General features: G+C 44.9%; 1 protein-coding gene across 2 annotated transcripts in view; it reads left to right on the top strand.

Annotated features, from left to right (window-relative positions):
• The window catches only part of AMOTL1 (angiomotin like 1), a 431088-nt gene extending 412338 nt beyond the window's left edge, over positions 1–18750 (top strand). The window contains exons 14-15 of one of the 2 annotated variants that reach the window (XM_078656975.1): positions 9292–9564; positions 16023–16276. In XM_078656975.1, coding sequence (XP_078513101.1) covers positions 9292–9564; positions 16023–16129 — 380 coding nt within the window. In that variant the 3' untranslated portion in view covers positions 16130–16276. Of the gene's footprint in view, positions 1–9291; positions 9565–16022 lie in introns of both variants that reach the window. The other variant, XM_078656976.1, reaches the window with a different exon arrangement.
• Positions 18751–21575: the final 2825 nt, after the last annotated feature.

The raw sequence follows: 21575 nt of genomic DNA on the forward strand, positions 1-21575 counted from the left end.
CACTATTCTAGCAGACAGTAAAGCATCTGATTACAGTGGTCTTGGGGGCAGAAAACATGACCGCCTTGCTCCTGTCACACTCACATACGTGTATATGACAATTGTGAGAGTGCAGTTTGAGAGTTGAGAGTGCAGATTGAGAGTTGAGAGTGCAGATTGAGAGTGCAGATTGAGAGTGCAGATTGAGAGTGCAGATTGAGAGTGCAGTTTGAGAGTGCAGTATGAGAGTGCAGTATGAGAGTGCAGTATGAGAGTGCAGTATGAGAGTGCAGTATGAGAGTGGTGTTTGAGAGTGCAGAGTGGAGATTGAGAGTTGAGAGTGCAGTTTGAGAGTGCAGAGTGGCGGTGCAGAGTGGCGGTGCAGAGTGGCGGTGCAGAGTGCGGAGTGGCAGTGCAGAGTGCAGAGTGGCGGTGCAGAGTGCAGAGTGGCGGTGCAGAGTGGCGGTGCAGAGTGCAGAGTGGCGGTGCAGAGTGGCGGTGCAGAGTGGCGGTGCAGAGTGGCGGTGCAGAGTGCAGAGTGGCGGTGCAGAGTGGCGGTGCAGAGTGCAGAGTGGCGGTGCAGAGTGGCGGTGCAGAGTGGCGGTGCAGAGTGGCGGTGCAGAGTGGCGGTGCAGAGTGGTGGTGCAGAGTGGCGGTGCAGAGTGGCGGTGCAGAGTGGCGTTGCGGCGGTGCAGAGTGGCGGTGCAGAGTGGCGGTGCAGAGTGGCGGTGCAGAGTGGCGTTGCGGCGGTGCAGAGTGGCGGTGCAGAGTGCAGAGTGGCGGTGCAGAGTGGCGGTGCAGAGTGCAGAGTGGCGGTGCAGAGTGCAGAGTGGCGGTGCAGAGTGGCGGTGCAGAGTGGCGGTGCAGAGTGGCGGTGCAGAGTGGCGGTGCAGAGTGGCGGTGCAGAGTGCAGAGTGGCGGTGCAGAGTGCAGAGTGGCGGTGCAGAGTGCAGAGTGGCGGTGCAGAGTGGCGGTGCAGAGTGGCGGTGCAGAGTGGCGGTGCAGCGGTGCAGAGTGGCGGTGCAGAGTGGCGGTGCAGAGTGGCGGTGCAGAGTGGCGGTGCAGAGTGGCGGTGCGGCGGTGCAGAGTGGCGGTGCAGAGTGGCGGTGCAGAGTGCAGAGTGGTGGTGCAGAGTGGCGGTGCAGAGTGCAGAGTGGCGGTGCAGAGTGGCGGTGCAGAGTGGCGGTGCAGAGTGGCGGTGCAGAGTGGCGGTGCAGAGTGGCGGTGCAGAGTGGCGGTGCAGAGTGGCGGCGCAGAGTGGCGGCGCGGCGGTGCAGAGTGGCGGTGCAGAGTGGCGGTGCAGAGTGGCGGTGCAGAGTGGCGGTGCAGAGTGGCGGTGCAGAGTGGCGGTGCAGAGTGGCGGTGCAGAGTGGCGGTGCAGAGTGGCGGTGCAGAGTGGCGGTGTGGCGGTGCGGCGGTGCGGCGGTGCAGAGTGGCGGTGCAGAGTGGCGGTGCAGAGTGGCGGTGCAGAGTGGCGGTGCAGAGTGCAGAGTGGCGGTGCAGAGTGGCGGTGCAGAGTGCAGAGTGGCGGTGCAGAGTGGCGGTGCAGAGTGGCGGTGCAGAGTGGCGGTGCAGAGTGGCGGTGCAGAGTGGCGGTGCAGAGTGCAGAGTGGCGGTGCAGAGTGCAGAGTGGCGGTGCAGAGTGGCGGTGCAGAGTGGCGGTGCAGAGTGGCGGTGCAGAGTGGCGGTGCAGAGTGGCGGTGCAGAGTGGCGGTGCAGAGTGGCGCCGCAGAGTGGCGCCGCAGAGTGGCGGCGCAGAGTGGCGCCGCAGAGTGGCGGCGCAGAGTGGCGGCGCGGCGGTGCAGAGTGGCGGTGCAGAGTGACAGTGAGTGCAGAGTGACTGTAGAGTGCAGAGTGACTGTAGAGTGCAGAGTGACTGTAGAGTGCAGAGTGACTGTAGAGTGTAGAGTGCAGAGTGACTGTAGAGTGTAGAGTGCAGAGTGACTGTAGAGTGTAGAGTGCAGAGTGACTGTAGAGTGTAGAGTGCAGAGTGACTGTAGAGTGCAGAGTGACTGTAGAGTGCAGAGTGACTGTAGAGTGCAGAGTGACTGTAGAGTGCAGAGTGACTGTAGAGTGCAGAGTGACTGTAGAGTGCAGAGTGACTGTAGAGTGCAGAGTGACTGTAGAGTGCAGAGTGACTGTAGAGTGCAGAGTGACTGTAGAGTGCAGAGTGACTGTAGAGTGCAGAGTGACTGTAGAGTGCAGAGTGACTGTAGAGTGCAGAGTGACTGTAGAGTGCAGAGTGACTGTAGAGTGCAGAGTGACTGTAGAGTGCAGAGTGACTGTAGAGTGCAGAGTGACTGTAGAGTGCAGAGTGACTGTAGAGTGCAGAGTGACAGCGAGTGCAGAGTGACAGCGAGTGCAGAGTGACAGCGAGTGCAGAGTGACAGCGAGTGCAGAGTGACAGCGAGTGCAGAGTGACAGCGAGTGCAGAGTGACAGCGAGTGCAGAGTGACTGCAGAGACAGTGTGTCAGGGTGCACATTGTGTGAGTGTGCAGAATGAGTGTGCAGGGTAAACAGTGTGTGACTATGCAGGGTGACATTAGGAGTGTGCGAGTGAGCAGTGTGTGAATGTTACGGGGCAGTGTGTGAGTGTGCAGAAAACACCACACACACACACACCACACACACATAACGCACACACAAACCACACACCTCAGTCTCTCAACACCACACACTTGTCACCACTCAACACAACACACTCACCACCACACTCACTCCCCAGGCTCACCCCCACAGACTCACCACCACACACTCACCAGCACACAGAAAACAACACACACAACAACACACCCCCAGCCGTCAATGAATGCTTTCACCATGCACAAACACCAACAACCATCATCCATCTGTGCACGCTTTTACCAAGCACACACCCACCAGCCGTCAGTGCACCCTTCCACCAGGCACACACACCTCCAGCCGGCAGTGCACTTTTCCACCAAGCAATCGCAGTATGGTACACTTTACTTTTAAACATATTCATATAAAGCACAGCATGCCACCATTGGTAAAATTACAATTCAACAAACATACTTCCACTACACACCACATGCACACACTCCATAACACATGGCAAAAAGACATTGGCATTTACAATGCCATTAGCTCAAACTCAAATAAATCCGAGCCCGATTGCATTTCTAATGCTTGTTGGTTCTGGTATTGCCATGAAAGATCTCCATGAACAGAGTGGTAAACTTTCATAAAAAGTTATGTTTTGAGTTCCTAACATGCAGTAATGTCCCGTCCCCTAGTATATTAAAGAAACAAGATATGTGGGTAATGACTATGGACCCCACTTTGTGGTACTTTTCCAATTACCACATTTGGTGGCAGGAGTTTCAGTTTCAAGAGTACCAACAACTACCATTTGTATTGACAGAATTTCCACCAAAAGCTGTAACGTGGCTGCTCCCAACCACTATGAAATATATTTTCGCAGCATGTGTGGTTGTAGATACCCATGCTCTGCAAATTCCTGCCATTTAGTGCTTTGTTTGGATGCATGCAACTTGTTTTTCTTCTACGAACGAGAGTGAGTCACAAGACCTGTTGTGACTCACTCTCGTTCCAGAATGCACTTGCACACTGGATCCACCTCAGATTGTTTTCTTGCACTATCGGGCTTGGATGTTTGGGAATGGTGCTCCAAGGTTGATGTGTTAATATGTACCAGATCTTCCTTTCAAGTCCAGTGGCTCCCCCTTCAAGCCCTGCAGCGAAATCCGCTCTACTGCACCGATTAAAGCTTCTGCTCACAAAACTGGGACTGTGGATGCAGTAGTCAGTGGTGGGGGCACTTCGACACATCGCGGCCTCGAGTTACCACCCTCTTGAGTCCTCACTGAGACTTCTACAAGAATACATCTAGGGTAGCATTATCGAACATACTCCCATCAACTTCTGCCAAAGGCATGGTACCGGATACCCCTGGAGTGCCCGCCATAAACTCTGCAACCTCTGTCTCTGCCTCTTCCCAGAACATGTAGAGACTTCCTACAAAGCCAGTCTGGCCTTCCACAGCAAAAAAACTCATAAGGTACCTGAGTGAAAGTTTGCCATCTGACATTTTTGGAGCCGAAAGTATGCCTGGTGCCAAGGAAGAGGAAGGTGGGCTTTACGGCATACTGGCAGGGCAGGCAGACACCAACTTCTCCAAGGTCTTTGACCTCTTCCTCAACCGAATGGTGCAACACATGGCATCCACGGGCCAAAAATCAAGTCGATGGCTAATGCATCTACTGTGCCTTCAAGCCTGTTTCAAGCCCCTAAACACACATTCACAGATGCAGAGCACCACTCTGCCAGGAGTAGGGCATCGAGCCCCGAGTCAAGCTGGAAACCGCAAAAACCTTTGAGTTTCGCTCCTCCACACAAGACACCCATCAACTGCACTAAATAACAGCATGCCTTGACACCCGTGTGGCAGCAAGGAACTGACATCCAACATAAAATCTGTCCCCCCGTCTCTGAGAAGCTACACTCAGAGCAGAAGTTGACACTCCTCAACTGGCCTTTAAGCTGGTGCTCAAACCCATCTTGACGCCAAAGACCTACACCACAGAAGGGCCCATCAAAGTTGTCTAAAATCCTTGATGCAAAGCAGAAACTGGTGGCAATTCACCAGTGTATGCATCCATACACTGATGGATTGCCAATTCCGTGGTCTTCCTCTGCTTATATGACTAGTCCCACTGGTTAGAGCTGGTAAAGCAACTACCAGAGGTTCATCGTAAAAGAGGACAAGAGTTGGTTGGTGAGCGAAGACCTGCAGCAACGCCAATAGTAGATGTGGCGTTGGCTCAGCGGATACCGCCATGAGGGGTGTTAATACCAGCATCCACCTCTGAAGGCAAACCTGATTTAGGGTGTCAGAGTTTAGGCCCAAGGCACAACAGTCCCTTCGAAAAACATCTCTTTTGATGGTGAGCATCAGTTATTTCCCCCCTCCCAATCAATCGCATGCAAAAATGAAATAAAAAAAGACACTGATATCACCAAATCAATGGCCACCCTACACTCTCCCAGCCCCTAATTTGCTGGGGAGGTACCCAACTTGGTGGCTCAGTCACCAATCACCTTAACAACAGTACTAAGAGTCCTTTCAGGCCCTCCAGCACCTTACGACTTTCCAGAAAGGATACTATATGTGAAATGGTTATGGAAAAGGCAAAGGTGGCTCTGCAATGGACTCTTCTGCTGCAAAAACAGTGTTAACGCTCTCCCCCTCAACATTACACCTGTTGAGGGAGGACTGAGGCCCTTTCCAGCACAGTGGCAAAACATCTCATAAGATCGATTAGTCCTCTCCATTGTGTGGGAGTGGTACTGCTTCAAATTGCGTAACCCGTCCCAACATCCTATCCCACCATAACTTACTGAGTTCAGACCACCTTTACCTTCTGGAGGAAGAGGTTCGGGAGCTTCTAGAATACGACAGAATAGAACCAGAACCTGCTCACCAGTGTGGTGCAGGCGTGTATTCCGGGCACCTTTTAATCCCCAAAAAGGACAGCTCCCTTTCACCGATCCTCAACCTCTTGCCATTGCTAAGAAATGGTATCGGAAATGGGGCAGATGGAACGCGTTTAGGGGCGATATTTGTACATCACCAACAGACGATATGGCAATGCACAGAAGAACAGAACAGTAAAACTCCTGGTTGCCTATAATGTGTGGCATGTGATTGTAAATACACTGTACCTCCTTATTGAAATGTACTATGATTTTACAATGATGACTCTGTGATTTGATTTAATAAAATGTCAAATAAAAAAATAAAAATCCTCTTGCCATTGAACAGGTTTATAGTCTCCAGTACGTCCTCTCAGGGAGACAGCCATGACAACGCGTGCTTTACACCGCGCTGCCATTACGACGCTGCCATCACAACGCAAGTCGTTACAACGACTTGCGCTGGAGGGCGCTCTTGGTAAAGGAATAGTTTTATTTTCTATTCCACCACCTTCCCTACTGTTACGTGGGCTGGAGTTGGAATAGAAAATTAAACTATTCTGCAATCCAGCGCCTACAGCGCAAGTCGTTGTAACGACTTGCGTTGTAATGGATGCGTCGTAATGGCAGCGCGGGGTAAAGCCAGCGTTATCATGACATACATTCTCCTCTCAGAACACTTTTGGTCACTCTACAAAACGTTATACTGCAAGGCAAGTTCATTTCAGCACTGGATATGAATGATGTGTGCTTTTATTTTCTGATCCATCTAGCGCACCGTCAATATCTTTGGTTAATTGTAAGTGGAGGACACTACCAGTTCAAGGTGTTACCCTTTGGAGTCGCCGCACCTCCAAGAGTGTTTACAAAGTGCTTAGTGGTGCTATTACTGCACCTGCCCTGAAACACCATGCACGTCTTCCCAAACAACTGGCTCATCAAGGGCAGCTGCCGATGACAATGCCTAGCACACAGTCAAACAGTAGTGTCTCTATTTTACTGCCTAGAGTTCATCGGCAGTGTGAAGATATTGCCTTTTTTTAATCGCAGCAGCTTCAGCCATTCCTTGTCTCAGTCCTTCGTATGGTGACAGCCAAAGCACACCCAAACCAAAAGAGAGTGATGACATGCCAACAGTTGCTGCCTCTTTTTTAGGTACAGTATTCCATTACTTTTGAAATCTGATGAAAATGTGGGTGATGAAGGCTTCATTCATAGCAAATGCATCATACACCCAGTTGCACATGCACCCACTGCAAGAATGGCTCTCAAAGCACACCTTGACTCCCTTCCACATGTGAGCATAACCACAGATGCATCTCTTCTAGGATGGGGTGCTAACCTCTGTGACCTGTCTGTCCAAGGCACCAGGACCCTTCACCATGTTATATCATATACCTGGACCTCCAAGCACATCAGAATAACATTGACAGCATTCCTCCCACATCTGCAAAGGAAAACAATACTAATAAAGAGAGACAATAATGACAGTCATGTTCTACAACTAGAAGCTGGGAAGTACCAACTCCCCCCCAGCTTTCTGTGCTGGCGCAGGAAATTTGGTACTGGGCAACCCGCAACAATATTCAAGTGCTGGCACATCATTTAACAGTTGTGGCTAGCAACTTTGCAGACCTCCTTGAAGGATGCATCAACAAGTAGGAATTCCACCCAGAAGTGCTTCACAAGTACTTCCAAATGTGGGCAACTCCAATTATAGACCTGTTCTCCACTCCTGAAAATACAAAATGCCTAAACATCATTTTGGGTTTTACCTCTGCACTTAAACAAGGCTGGCTGTGCTCACACTTCTATACATTTACACCTAACTGCAGTGGTGGCATAACTTCAAAGCAGACAACACTGTTTAAACTACCAGTCATTAAAGTCTTCTTTGTGTGCATCAACAGGATCATTTCTCCAGACACTCTGGCACCTGCCTTGAACCTCACTGTGGCCCTCACACTATTCATAGGTTCTCCCTTTCAACCTATACACTCATGTCAATTACAGTTCTTGTGTTGGAAGGTGACTGTCTTAATCAAACTTACCTCCCATATTAGTGAGTTTCTAGCCCTTACCATCCAAGTATTATTTTCTTTAGTTCACAAAGACAAGAGGGTTCTTCATACCAACTTTTCATTTCTGCATGAGGTTGTTTCAGCTTTCCACATGAACCAGACTGTTAAAGTACATGTCTTTTTCCCACATCAAGAGTCTGTAGCACAAGGGGCTATCCAAACTCTGGATATCAAGAGAGCGCTTATGTACTACGTTGATAAAACTAACTCCCTGTATAAAGTTTATTCAGCTTTTTATAGCTTACACAAAACCCCACAGGGGCCGTGCCATTTCAAAAGCTGGCATTGCCAGCTGGATATTTAAGAGCTTCTAGACTTGCTATGCACTCCCCATATTACCTAAAGGCAACTGAACACGCCAAAAGGCACAACACAAGTCTTTTATTAATATCCTTTGGGCAGATCGCTGCAACTTGGTTAATTGCTCACTCCTTCACCAAGCATTATTGTACTGTGTGGATGTTCTAGCACGTCAGCAGGCTTTAGTTGGTCAAGCTGCCTCAGAATGCTCTTTTAAACAGATGCATCTTTGACTCACTAACTACGGGGTTGGAGAGGGCCTGCTTAATAGTCTATGCAGCGATACAAAAGGGGATGATGGACGGAGCGTTTGAGCCAATCAAACACTCACCCCCAGTCAACTGATCTGGGTTTAATCCATCACCATTCTTTAGCCTACTCAGCCACCCCATTTCAGACATGGCTATATGCAAATCAGTCTGACCCTGTGCCTCATGGGAACAGTCCAGCCCGAACTGCCAAGCCATGTCTTCCATGGACCGGAAACAAGCATCCTGGGACCGGTTTCGGATTCATAATCCTCATCAGCCAGGCTATCTTGAATCCAGTGGCCAAGTGAGCAAGGGACTCACGTCTGAGCATACCCTGCCACACTTAGGGCGAACAAAGCGATACAAAAGGGGATGATGCAGAGCATGTGTATCTACTGCTGCTCATACTGCAAACTGAAAATGTAACTTACCCTTTTGTTCGTAGTGTGTATTGCAGTAGAGTCAAATGCATCTCACATTCTCGCTGGAAGCCAAATATGATCACAGATGTTTCTGTCTCATTCTTTACTTCTATAACTATGCACTGCACTCTCTGTTTTCGACACTGCACTCCACGTACATTACTCACCTGCAATGCGGTAAACACTCTGAGGTGGAGCTAGTGTGCTGGTGCAGTCTGGAAGAATGGTAGAGTCACAACAGGTCTTGTGGCTCACAGTTCATCTAAGGAAACAAGTTGCACTCATCAGCTTTTACATATTATTAAATCTCAGAAGGGGTTGGTGCTTGATCCGGTTTAAAAGAATGAAACGTGAGCTGGCTTGTTGGTGCATACTTTTTCTTAAACTCCTCTTTTGGGACATTTGCCAGCTTTGAAGTAACACAGGTAGATCTTGCAGACAAGGACAAAGAAAGAATAATGACTTATTCCCACATCTAGACAGTGCATGTCCCAGTCTCCTATACAAATGTGCATTTGAATAGTTTATTGTAAGCAAAATGTTTACGTTCGTACATGGCCACAATATTTACAGCACGACTCTTTGAACGAATTCAAATGTCATATTTGTGGCTTGCTTTTAGTAACTGTGAGCCTCATTATATCGCCAGGGCTTACTTCTGTTCAGCTCAGGTTTAGTATTATTACTCCACAAGACCGTATAATCTACTCTGAGCCTGTGCAATTCTGCTGTGTTAACTCTTGATAACTAACTATGTGATTTGCTGTACAAAATATGTGTCTTTGTTTTCCCCCCACTAGGTTTGCTTTTGGGAAAGGACTCTAATGAACAATCATCACTGACGGCACTGTCACTGCCCTCCTCTTTTTTACTACCAGCAACTTCATCAATTACTATGAGCCCATGCCATGTCAAAACAGGCAGCAAAGATAGCAGCACACAGACAGACAAGAAAAGTGACCCTTTCTGGCCAAACAGTGCATCCTTTCCAGGTAGAGGAAGGCTGACCACTACCCCTTCAAGCAGCCCCATTTTGAGGCACACCACCAACAAAGGAAGTGGAGAAAAGCTTGGTGAGTATCCCTTTAAAAGTATAATTTCAAGGTCTTGGCAGGAGTATATTTGTTAATGGGGTGAGAATGGGATAGGAACAGCTCTCAAATAGGTGGAAGGGGTTCTCTATAGGAATATTATTTTCTCTGTGGAAAAAAATATGAAAAGTGATAATCCAGTTGTGAGACATTTTTGCGACCATAAATATACGGTATGTACAATTAACCACACATAAATGCCTTTGCATTAGCGTAAATGGGAATTCTCATTTGTTTTCCGCGAGTACACTTTGCATCCTGACTAGCTTCCTGGACATATTTCACCAGAACCTCAAAACTCTACACCTAAACCATCAGCCCAAAACTTTGCATATAAGCTTCCACAACCCTCTGCACACATATCAGTGTTATCACAGCATACCAGTTGATGCATGATTGTATATTTTCTGTGGACCAGAGGTGAGCAGGTAGTGTTTGTTGATTGTTTTCAAAACATTATTCGGTTCATATAATACAACCATAAAAGTATCACAGCAATACAAAATAAAATTCAATAAAAAAGCATCCATTACATAATACATATCCAAAGAATAAATCACAAAGTGACACCAAAACATTAAAAATTGTTATAATAAAAATCTTATTATTTTGGTAGGGACTAAATCTGAATCACAGGAATAGATCCTCAGGCACTTGTGTCAGTGAATCTCGAATTTGAGCCACTTTGGAAAGGAACATAGCATCCCAATACCAAACTGTTGCATTACTTAAGTTATACAATAGCTTAAAAGCCTCCAGATGGTGGATAATCTTTTCCTGAAAAAAGGGCTTTCAGATAGAATTTCCTCTGAGTTAGATAAAACCTGCATAAAAGTGCAATGTGCTGGGTTGATTGCTCTGACCGATTGTCACAGGGGCATTTCTGAGTGATGGTCCCCACCCTTCTTACCTTGGGAATGCAATTTCACAATGGAATTAGCGTAAAGTACATCTTGCAACCAAACGACCCACTGATAATTAATGAAGGTCTGTCTGGGCCCTTTTCTCATGAAAAACCTTAATTGCTGTCTTTGTTAATTCGCAAAGGCATTCTTTAATACATGCAGAAGTACTCCTGCAGTACTACTGCACATACTCTTGAATGCCTTTGTGAATGACCTCAAAATATATAACAATCTTTATAAATGCAATAGGTCTCGCCTTTCATTAAGTGAAAGCCGTTTGCTCTGCTATACAATACCATTAGCAAAGCAAATGGCTTTAACTTATTCAAAGGCGAGACCTATTGCATTTTCAATGCTTGTTATTTTTCTCACTTCCGCAGGCCCATTAGACCGCCGCCATTTTGGTAGGTTGGAGGTCTAGATGCTTGGTCTGCAGTTAGGATACTGCATGTAAGTGGCGGCACTACGCAGATGAGCAAGGCAAGCCAATCTGAGCCGTTCTGCATCCAGGTCGTGGACATTGGAAAATGCTAAATAAAACATTCTAAGTTATCATTGCTGTCTCCGGAGTGATCATAGGAAGGATTGGATTAAATATTGATTAATGATGTGGATTACTACAGATTACTCTGGATTATTTGGTCAAAAGAGGTGCACTTGGTTTACTTCAAGAGGAGAGTATCCTCACTATAGCAGTGCAACAGCAGGGGGCGTAAAGGTCACCCGTTCTGGCAATATCTTAGATATGCTGTGAGGGACGTTCACAGCGCTGTGATTCACGCATTTATTTGGCAATTTCAGTAAAAAGTCAAAATTAAATTAAAAGAAGAAAAGGTGTGCACTCGCTATTTCAGATTCACTTGATTTCTCAGAATGGCATTTCACTATAACAGGGAGGAACTGTTGTTGATTTTTATTTGCTGCAGGTGACATTTTGCATACCATGTACCCCTTCCTTCCCTTCCCATCTCCCTCTCACCGACCTGCTGTCACACACAAACCACGCCTTTCGAGCCACCAGCACCTTGGCCCTAGAGTAATCGAGATACAGCTGCGGGTGAGTCAGAATGTTTGGGGGAGGTGCCAAAAACTTTGTGCTCAGAGGCCGGTCACTGCTATAATGTGTGACTGACCCGTGAACACAAACAGACCCCCTGCTACCTAATTTTAATTTTATTCACCAGCTGCAGAGGGGGCGCCAACTGTTTTTAGCCCAGGGCGCTATCCCAGCAAGGGCCGGCTCTGGGGCTCCTAGAAATACAGCACGTTTTTCCACAGACGTTTGCTTTAGAATGGGGGGCCGAGTTGGAGAAGGGTAGAAGGTAAAAAAAAACAGCAATTTTTGAGAGACTGGTATGGAGCTGAATCTCCTAGCTTTTACCACGTCATTTTGTACAAGTGAAATTCCACTGTGAACAAAAGTCAAATTTTATCAAAACAATAATATTTTTGTATTTAAATTGTTGACAATTCTTATAGACCATTCACAGATACGCTATTCTACTTGCGTCGAAATCAGTAAGATTCTTTAGGTTCACGTAATCTTTTGTCACAAAAGATGAATTTCCAATTAGAGGCACCATTTGATCTTGTTGGCAATTACTCCAGATTAGTGTGTCAGGAAACCTTTTCATTACATCATACCCTCATATTATTCGTAAAAAGTCGGCTTGCCCCACCAATATAAAACATTTCAGAAGCACAGCTCCAATTCAGCTTTTAACATAAAACGATGATTTCCTTGAGACATATTCACAAACCTGTGCAAAGAAATACTCCTCGTCTTTGTACATATTTTAGAAAATATCAAACTTTGTCATTCATAAAGGATGCACACATTTTCTGTGGGAGAGCGAAGTTGAATAGCTGCATACACACTACACAGATAGGAACTGGCACCGACTAGGATCCTTTATACCAGACGGGCTACTTCTCCTTCCCAAATACCAGATCAGCACTAAATAATCAACAATTAAATGTATCCAAAGAGTGGTACAACAAGTTATGGAATGAAAGCAAACCAACCAAAAACAGAACCTTCATTTGTTTTTATCATTGCTATTAGCACACAGGTAGAGACGGGCAGGGGAGCTGGAGACGGGCTACTTCTCCTTCACAAATACCGGATCAGCGCTAAATAATCAACAATTAAATGTATCCAAACAGCGGTACAACAAGTTATGGAATGAACGAGCTCCAGGCGTTTGTTTACAGCATCCCTTCGTACAAATAACATACAAGTATTTTAAATAGTTACGGATTACATGTAAAGGTAATGCCCGTGACAGGGACTGCATGCCGAAAACAGTACCTAAAAAAGAGCTCACGCGCAACCTTACAATGGCACGTGAACAAAGATGGCGTCGGCTTGTCCAGATGGTCCGTCCTAAAAGTGGACAAGGCTGTAACCCCAAAGCCCGGTTTTCAATCAAACGCCAGCGTTTAACATAAACGATGACGCACACCAATTGCAGGGGCCTGTGTTCGACCTCATGGTCACAGGTTCAAATCCCAGCGGGTCCACTCAGCCTTTCATCCATCTGAGGTCGATAAAAAGAGTACCAATGAGTTTGGTAACAATGAACATCTGTTATTCAGCATCAAGAGACCTCTGGGTGAACGTGCACTTTACAAATACACGTTATGTTATTTTATGAAAACAAGGGCGGGGATTTAAGTTACTTTGGAATCTGTATTGATTCCAATAGGCCCTCACATGGCGAGAACAGCGCATGTGCGCTGCTAATTCAACGAGACCTAAAAAGGGAATATTAAATGAATATTTATACAAGGTTAGTACAAATGAAAGACTGTCTTCTTTGCACTTTTATGATTAGGCAGTTGTAATATATATTACTACCCTAAGTAATTTGTTAACTAAGTGGAGTAGGTTTAGTCTAGTAGCCACAACCCAAGGTTTACAGCACATCAGAATCCGACCTGCTCTTGTGTGTATGTCATCTGCAAGCTAACTCCATACAGCTGCAGAAAACGGTGGACTACAAATGGCCCATATGCCGCATACGCTAAAATCCTCTTTCATCCTATAACTTTATTGAAAAACATCAACTAAATCATTACATCAAATAATGCTGTGCATAGCAAAATGTTTGAGTGAAAGGTCCAAGCAGGATAAAAAGCACTTATGTGAAGTCCCACATTGACATTTAGGTGTGACAAATACTATTATGGTTCGCTTAGCTCAGATTGCAGGCTTTGTAAGTGTGTAACAAGGATTTCACTTCTTAAGGGCTATTTAATCCTAGTTTTGGAAAATAGGACAAATAGTTTATGTAGGGCCCTGTTTTTGGCAGTAAGCCATCTAAACTGGTGACCATAGTTTGAGTTATGGTTGTATCTGAGGAGGCTAAAGAGAGTTCTGGTGGTGAAAATCAATGTCGAGCGAAGCCTCCCAATAAACTGCGGCAGTAGTCCAACTTGGTGAAAACTGTTGCAAAGATCAATATTTCGGTGGTGTAAAGGGGATGTTAGGGCGAATTTTGTGTATGTTCAGCAGATGGTGATTCATGTTATGAAAGGCTGAAGGTACTTCGTGTTGAAAACTATGCCAAGGTTTCTAGGTGATGGTGTCTGGGAGAGAGTGTTAGGAAGGATTCCCAAAGTGTTGTCTGAGAGATGGTGGTACAGTTTTAGCAGGGATATATGTTTTTTTCTTTGAGGAAGAGTAAGCAGTAAAAGAGCAGAGACCAGCAGCGATTCCTCCATTAGGGCGTAGGAGTGTCTCTACCCCACCCCCAAGCCCCAAACACCGCCCCACCCCCACCACGTCCGTTGCCTGTGGAGAAAGCGTGAAAACTAAAATGGTAATTCAGGGATTTTATTACCATTTTATTTTTCAGTGCAGCCAGCCCGAGCCAGGGCGGGGTGGGGCCACTGCTCCTGATTGGGAGTAGTGGTGGCTGCTGCTCCAGTTTAAACTGCGTATGTCACTTTGGCCGGCTGTCTTGCGATATGCGGCTTGACATGCACATTTTAAATCTCTCCAACCTTAGCTGTTTTAGACAGCTTGGTGGAGAGCAGGCACAGGGCCCCAGTGCCTGAGGGTGTATCGAGGCAGCCCGCTCCAACTAATCCTGGTGCTTCTCTCATGCTGGGTAATATTTTCAGCAGCATGAGAGCAGCATCAGGATTGGTTAGCGGGAGTGGCTCTGAGAGTCTTCTCTGTCTTGGAGACTCAGAGGGACCGAAGAGTAATACGAGGTAGTGGGTAAGTAAGCGTTTTTATTTTAAAATAAAGTTTGCTTTTATACCCACTTACAGGCTGTGTGAAATGCTCCTACGGCCTTGGCTTCAGCCTCCACTCCAGAGCTCTCAATCATGGCCCATTATAAACATTGTTTATAATGGACCACGACTGAGAGCATTGCTGGTTTCTCACAGTGCCTGTAAGTGGGTCAAAATATTTGTGCAACTGTTTTAAAACGGAAGTGGACGCTACTGGCAGAGAGCCATGCAGAACCAGCTGACTGGAGCAATTGGAGAGGTGATGTTGAAGCACAGTGGTAAAAGCTGGAAAAGAGAAGATGAATTTCATGTCATGTGTCTAGAGATGGTACGAGAAACCCAAGGAGGAAATAATGCCACCAAGAGATTTTGTATATAGAGTTAAGAGTAGGAAGGTTTGGACTGAGCCCTTTGCGACACCAACTTATAATGGAATTGGTGGTGAAAGAAGTGATAAGCATCATGAGACAGATAGTTCGATCTGAAAGATACGAGGAGAGCCCACAGAGTGCGTTGTCAGGAATACCAACAGTGACACGGGTAGATTAGGGCTGAGGTGATAAACGGTATTGAATGCAGCTGAGAAGTCTGTAAGAGTATGAAGATAGAAGAAAGATTGTTATGGAAGTGAATTATACTAGCCACAAGAGAGAGTGCTGTGTAAATACAGAGGTGGCTAGAAAACCTGATTGATTGTAGGGGATTATATAAATTTTGATAGGTGAGAAACAGGGTCCAACTACTGTTGGACATTAGAGCAGAACAGAGCACTTGCGAAGAGACCTAAGGATTTGACAATCTGGAGCCCGAAGGAGTGCTCAAGAGAGATCATTGGATTTCAGTACAATGATCAGTTCTGCACTATTGGTGGCCTGTAGCACCCATTTTTGGGGTCACAGAAGGGAAGCAGGAAGAGGAAGGCAGGCAGACGAGTAGTTCTGATGACTACAATTGAAAGTTCTTAGGTGCCACAAAGAAATAATTGAAATAAAACGTCACCAGGCTTGAAAACACAACTATAGAAGTCCTTGTATTTTATTGTCCTTTATTGAACACACAACATTCATAGATGGGTGTCATATGTTGGGTTTAGCTCTTAAGTGGCAAAGAAAGTCGCCTGTTAACCCCCCATCCCCCTCCCCCCACCCCACCGACCCCACATCTTAAAATAAGGTAATACAGTTGGAGTGATAGGTGGGTCAATGTCTGGAAACTCTTAATGATCATATAGTGTTCAGTACAAATGTTTTCTCCAGTCTCACTCACTCGCATTTTTTTCTGTTTATATAGAGAACTGTGGCAGCCTTGGAAGGCTCCAGGACAGCAAAGGCAGAGTAAGTAATTTGGGTCACAAGTCGGACTTCTCCGATGGAGACATGATGGAGGTTCTTATTTAGTGACCTGTGATCCAGTGCGTCCCAGTGTACTCTCCAAACATTTGAAAGCCATTGAGCCTCCTTCTGCAGCTGTGTTCACAGAAGATGCATCCTATTGATGGACCGAGCAAGTTGGTGATTTGGAAAGATTAAGCCACAAAGGGGCTTGGGAAGAGATGACGCCACAAGGTGACGTGAGAAGTGACTAAGCCACAAGATGACTTTGAATGTGCAACAAAGACAGCAGATGGTGTCTGCACTCAGGATGCAGTAAAGGCTTGTTGGTAGCCATTGAAACAATGCGAAAGAGACATTGATGACAATGGGGATACTCAAATGAACTGTTCGAAGCTGCGTCTGACTAGTACCTGTCCCATGTGTTTTCACAGTTTGGGTGCTGCCAAGCCAAAGTTCGTAAATTAAATAAATAAGAGTATTCTTTTTATAAGATGTTTTCGACGTTTTGAAAATGGTGTGCCGGGTTCTTAGTGCACAGTTGTTAAGTTATAAACCTTTTGTACATGCACACAACACACATTCCTCTGCTTCCGTGAATGGAGCCCTGACAGTGTACGATGTGAAATTGTATTACAATGGTGTATTCCATTTTGTATAAAGGAAGCCACAAAGGCTTTGTGATGCATAAAGGGACAAACATTGTCCATCGTTCTGAGGTAGAGATGTGACATGGGTGGTGTTATTGGTGTGCGAAAGCAGTAGGATATGTGAACCATATGTTTAGTAAACACCCAGATTTCAGGCAAATGGTAACCACAGAGCCATAGGCCTAGGCAATGGTTGTGTGTGGGGGGGTGGGGGTGACCGCGTGTGTGCGCGAGTGCCTGTGTGTGTGCGCCTGTGCCTGTGTGTGAGCGCCTGTGCCTGTGTGTGAGCGCGTGCCTGCTCAGGTACTAGGAGGATTGCTATTAGTGTTATGTAGTGCTTAATTTGTAAATTATTAAGTGCACCCGCACAAAGTTTTACTTATAAGCCCGTCGCGAAATGCGTGCATTGCCCACTGCTTAGGTTGGCCTCTGTTGATTCCATCTCATGCCTTTCTTCCTGCACCCTGCCCTCCCTTTTTGGTTGTCTTCCTCTTGCAGTTTCTTTCCATCTTTGCTTCCTCCTTTAATGACTGTTTTCCTATCTTTCTCTTCTTCTGTCAATCTCGCCCACTCTGCCTTTCGCTCTCTTTCTCTTGGTCAAAGTCTGAAGATCATAAAATACGTTTTTCTCTCTTTAAATGAGTACTGGTGCCCACCACCTGCAAACACTGGCACTTCTTAAGCACTGGTGCAATGATGTTTGGTGTAACAAATGGCAAAACACTTCTCTCTGCCATAAATGACACTATGGACCTTTGCTGTCACACATTGCAGCATATATGTATGCCGCAATGTGTTTATTGCTAGCCATGACATTTTGTGTGGTGTGCAATTTCCCATGGTGTGGCAAAACAAACTCTTGTGGTGCTAATTCAAATCATAAATAAATGTGTCTGTAGGGAGAGATAGGCCTCTTTCCTAAATAATATGACAATCTAAAAGCCAGCAAAATGTCCCATGACAAGGTGGAAGCTATGCCTATGTTTGTGGGACCCTGGCCATGTGGGAAGAAATATAGAGTTCGAAGAAACAGTCTTTCTAACGCAATGAAGAAAAAATACAGTCATTTGTCACTGTACTTGCACGTTTGTAACAGGATCCTGTGCTAAATCAGGGGTGTCCAGCTTGGGTCCATGCCACATTTTTAGGATATATCGATGTCTTTTTAAATTTATGTAAAACAAATTTAAATTTAACTGATTTACATGCTCAGCGGCTAACTGAAAAAGGTGCCATGGATCTTGCTCTCTGGACTTCTGTTGGACACCCCTGTTCTAAATGACATATGTCCATGTGTCTGTCTCTAGACAAACCAAATGGCAGGAAGTATCAGCGGGTGCAATAACTAAGCAGAGGATAAGGCATCTTTCTGATGAATGGATGAAAGAACTCTACTGCCATAGCCCACGGGTCTGATGGACAGGAGCAAAATGAACCTTGACCTCGTGGACAACTTTTTGGTACATCTTATTGTGTGCAGCAAAAATGTTTTGTGGTATTTCTATATTGTTATGACTTCATTGTGAAAAAACATCTATATTTAAAAGGTGAGAATTTGATGTTTGAGGTACAAATAAGAAACATTTAGATGTGGTTATTTTAGATACAAAAATTATTTACAGACTATAAAAAAAAATGTTTTTATGCAGTGTCCAATGACGTCTGAAAATGAAATGACAATTCCAAATGAAAAAGTGTTCGAGAACTGGTGACATTGTGATGTTCCCATGGCGAAATATAATCAGTGTAATGATCTCAGGCACAAAAAAGAGAATACCAAGAAATATGTATCAGTGAAATATAAAGAAATATTTCCATTTCATACTAGAGTAGTGGACATCCATCCATATATTTTAATAAGGGGAATGGTATTTCAAAGACATAAATGATGAATTATTTAAAAGATGTATATTATTGAAAGAATGTGTTTTCGCCACCTTTAGCTTGATGTGCATTACTTTTGTTTTGCATCATCGGATCCAATTCATGTACGAGTTCTACACTTCACGTTTGAAGTAAACTATATATTTTACTCCATTGGTTTGTTTTTCTTTCCTGTTCATATTAATGAGAGAAAGTATTTGTTGTACTGTCGAGCTGTGTGTGATAGTTTGAGAGTCAGAATGTATAAAGAACGGGACGCACACCAAAGACCTACTGGATGCTCTGCAGCTGCCAGGAGAGATCATTGTGGTAAATTGCTTAGCACATCAAGGAGGAAGAGGATATGTTGCCATGGGCGACTGATACACTGACTCAGCAGCACTCTGTTAGCTTGTTCATTTCATGGAGGTTTCACTTGTCTGAAGAGGAGAGTTCTTTTGCAATGTTGATGAAAGTCACAGATACATGGGAAGAACTGAAACGGGTGCAAGAAAATGTATCAGAAGCAGAACAGAATGGTTGGATAAAGGCAGGTTGCGAGTAAAATGTAAATGATATTTGGATGTCAGCAGATGGGAGACCCCTATTACTGGATGGTTTGTTGTTTCCAGTCACACAATACTACAATGGATACACACAATTGGGTAGAGTCACCATGGTGAGACTTTTTAGACAGAATTGGTATAAGCCCAGATTCAGAATGCTAGCAGAAGAGGTTTGCCATCGGTGTAGACTTTGTCAATAATTAAACGTAAGGAAGCAAGCAGACACGTCACTCTAACACACTTAGGGAGATCAGACGACCCATTCAACAGGATGTAGATGGATTTTATCGAGATGCCTGTCCATAACAAGCTGAGATATATCCTAGTGATGTGTGTGTCTCCTCAAGATGGATGGAAGCCTACCCAACAGCCTTACTGGTGCAAAGTTGTTGTTGCGTGAACTGATACCCAGATTCAGCAGGCCGATTTCTCTTCAGTCAGACAAAGGAACATAATTTAACAATGAAGTTATGAAAATGATCTGCACAGCCTTACAGATTGAGCAAGGATTACATTGCAGTTACAGACCAAAAGCCTCTGGTATTGTTGAACCAATGAACTGTACCATCAAGTCTAGATTGTCTAAAGTCTGTGCATCCACCTCTCTAAAATGGCCTAATGCTTTACCATTGGTGCGGATGAGTATTCGGAGTACACCTTTCAGGAATTCTGGGTTATCCCCACAAGCTCTTAATAGACAGGACAATGAGATTACCCACCGTTCCTCCAAATACTCTCTTAAATATTACTGACCATATTATTTTGGATTACTGTAAAGGACTGGCTGATGTAGTCCATTCCGTCTTTCACCAGGTCTCAGCTGCCACACAAGATCCACATCAAGAACAGGCCCACAACCTCAGTGCTGGTGGTTGGGTCATGATCAAGAAGCATGTTCAGAAGACTTGCCTTGAACCCAGATGGAAAGGCCCCGTCCAGGGGATCCTCACTACACATACAGCTGTTAAGTGTGCTGGAATCCCAAACTGGAATCATGCCTCGCTCACCAAAAGAGTAAGCAATCCATAAGAAGTGCCTTTGGTCTTTGATCCTGAGCGAAAAGCATTGGTGGTTTTGCACCACCAGTCGAGAGACTGCCTAGACCAGCAACACCCTTGCCAGTTCAGTAGCGCAAGGATGAGGGGTGAAGATTAATTGACAGAAAACAAGTGCAAGTACCTGAAATAACAGAGTGGCTTGGTTATCTCTAACGGAAGAGAAGCTGAAATTAAATCACTGGGAGAAAGTGACTGTGATGTGATCCAGGTAAAGGAACCAGCACTGGAATACGGAGGGTAAATCCACACGCAGAGTGGCCACAAAGCTATGAAAAGAAGAATCAGAGGAGAAGTTCTTCAATAGCTGGAATACCAGAAATAATACCTGAAGAAGATTAGTTTAGTGATGAAAATAGCCTAATCCCGAATCAGCAAAACCTAAGGTCGCAAATATTCAGCACCTGAATGGTCGTACTTTGTGAGCACTGTTTCAAATGCCACTTTGGAAGATTTGTGCAACGTGAACCTTGAACTATTTGAACCTTTTTAAAAGAAAGAAACAAAACAGGAACCAACGGAAAATAGTTGGAAAAAACTTTGGAGACTGAACAGAAGAAGAAAGAGACTTGAACTGTGTCTATTCGAGATTTTTTATTTTAGTTCTTTATTTTACAGAAGACTAACAGGCTCGAGCTGAAAGTTACAGAAAAGTTGAGACAACATTTTCAAAGAACACGGAGTAGTTTTAAGGATTGTCTGGTGAGAAGCTTAACTGAACAAAGAAAAGCTGTTTACTAAACCTTTCTACAAGCTATTTGACTAAGAGCTTTGAACTGACTCAGAGAATGTGTTGCATTAGAAATAAATATAAATTAATTATGAGTTAATTTTCCAGTGTACCATTAATAGAAAGCTGGAATTTACACTCATCAGCAAAGGTAATGGATACAGCTTGATACTATTTATTTCCTCACAGACCCATAGATTATATAAATGCTCATAAAGACAATTTAATCTATTTAATGCGACCTATTGTCTTATATAATGCCTTTAGAAGAAAGATGCACTGACATGACACATACTACTGACAAAGAGTGATGTCCTAGAGAATTCCTGTAGAAAAGAGGAAAATGAATTTAGAAAGAAGATGGTTTATCCTAAACTGAAACTTGACAGCCAACACAAAGGGAAGATTTGTGTGTATAAAAGATGGACACCTAAAAGAACTAGACATGTATGGACTAGTAGCGGTGAATACACTTTCAAAGTGACAGTTGGAACTGTGTCCCACAACCTTCTTTTGGAGCAGTTGTTCATTCAATTCAAAGTACTTTTCTATATTTTAACCATTTCCCTATTGGTCAAATGGCTTTCTGGTAACAAAAAGTAATTATATGCATTTTATTATTATATTACTACCCACTAAAAATGACAC

The sequence above is a fragment of the Lissotriton helveticus genome, chromosome 8 (assembly GCF_964261635.1).
Source record: "Lissotriton helveticus chromosome 8, aLisHel1.1, whole genome shotgun sequence".
Taxonomy (NCBI): domain Eukaryota; kingdom Metazoa; phylum Chordata; class Amphibia; order Caudata; family Salamandridae; genus Lissotriton; species Lissotriton helveticus.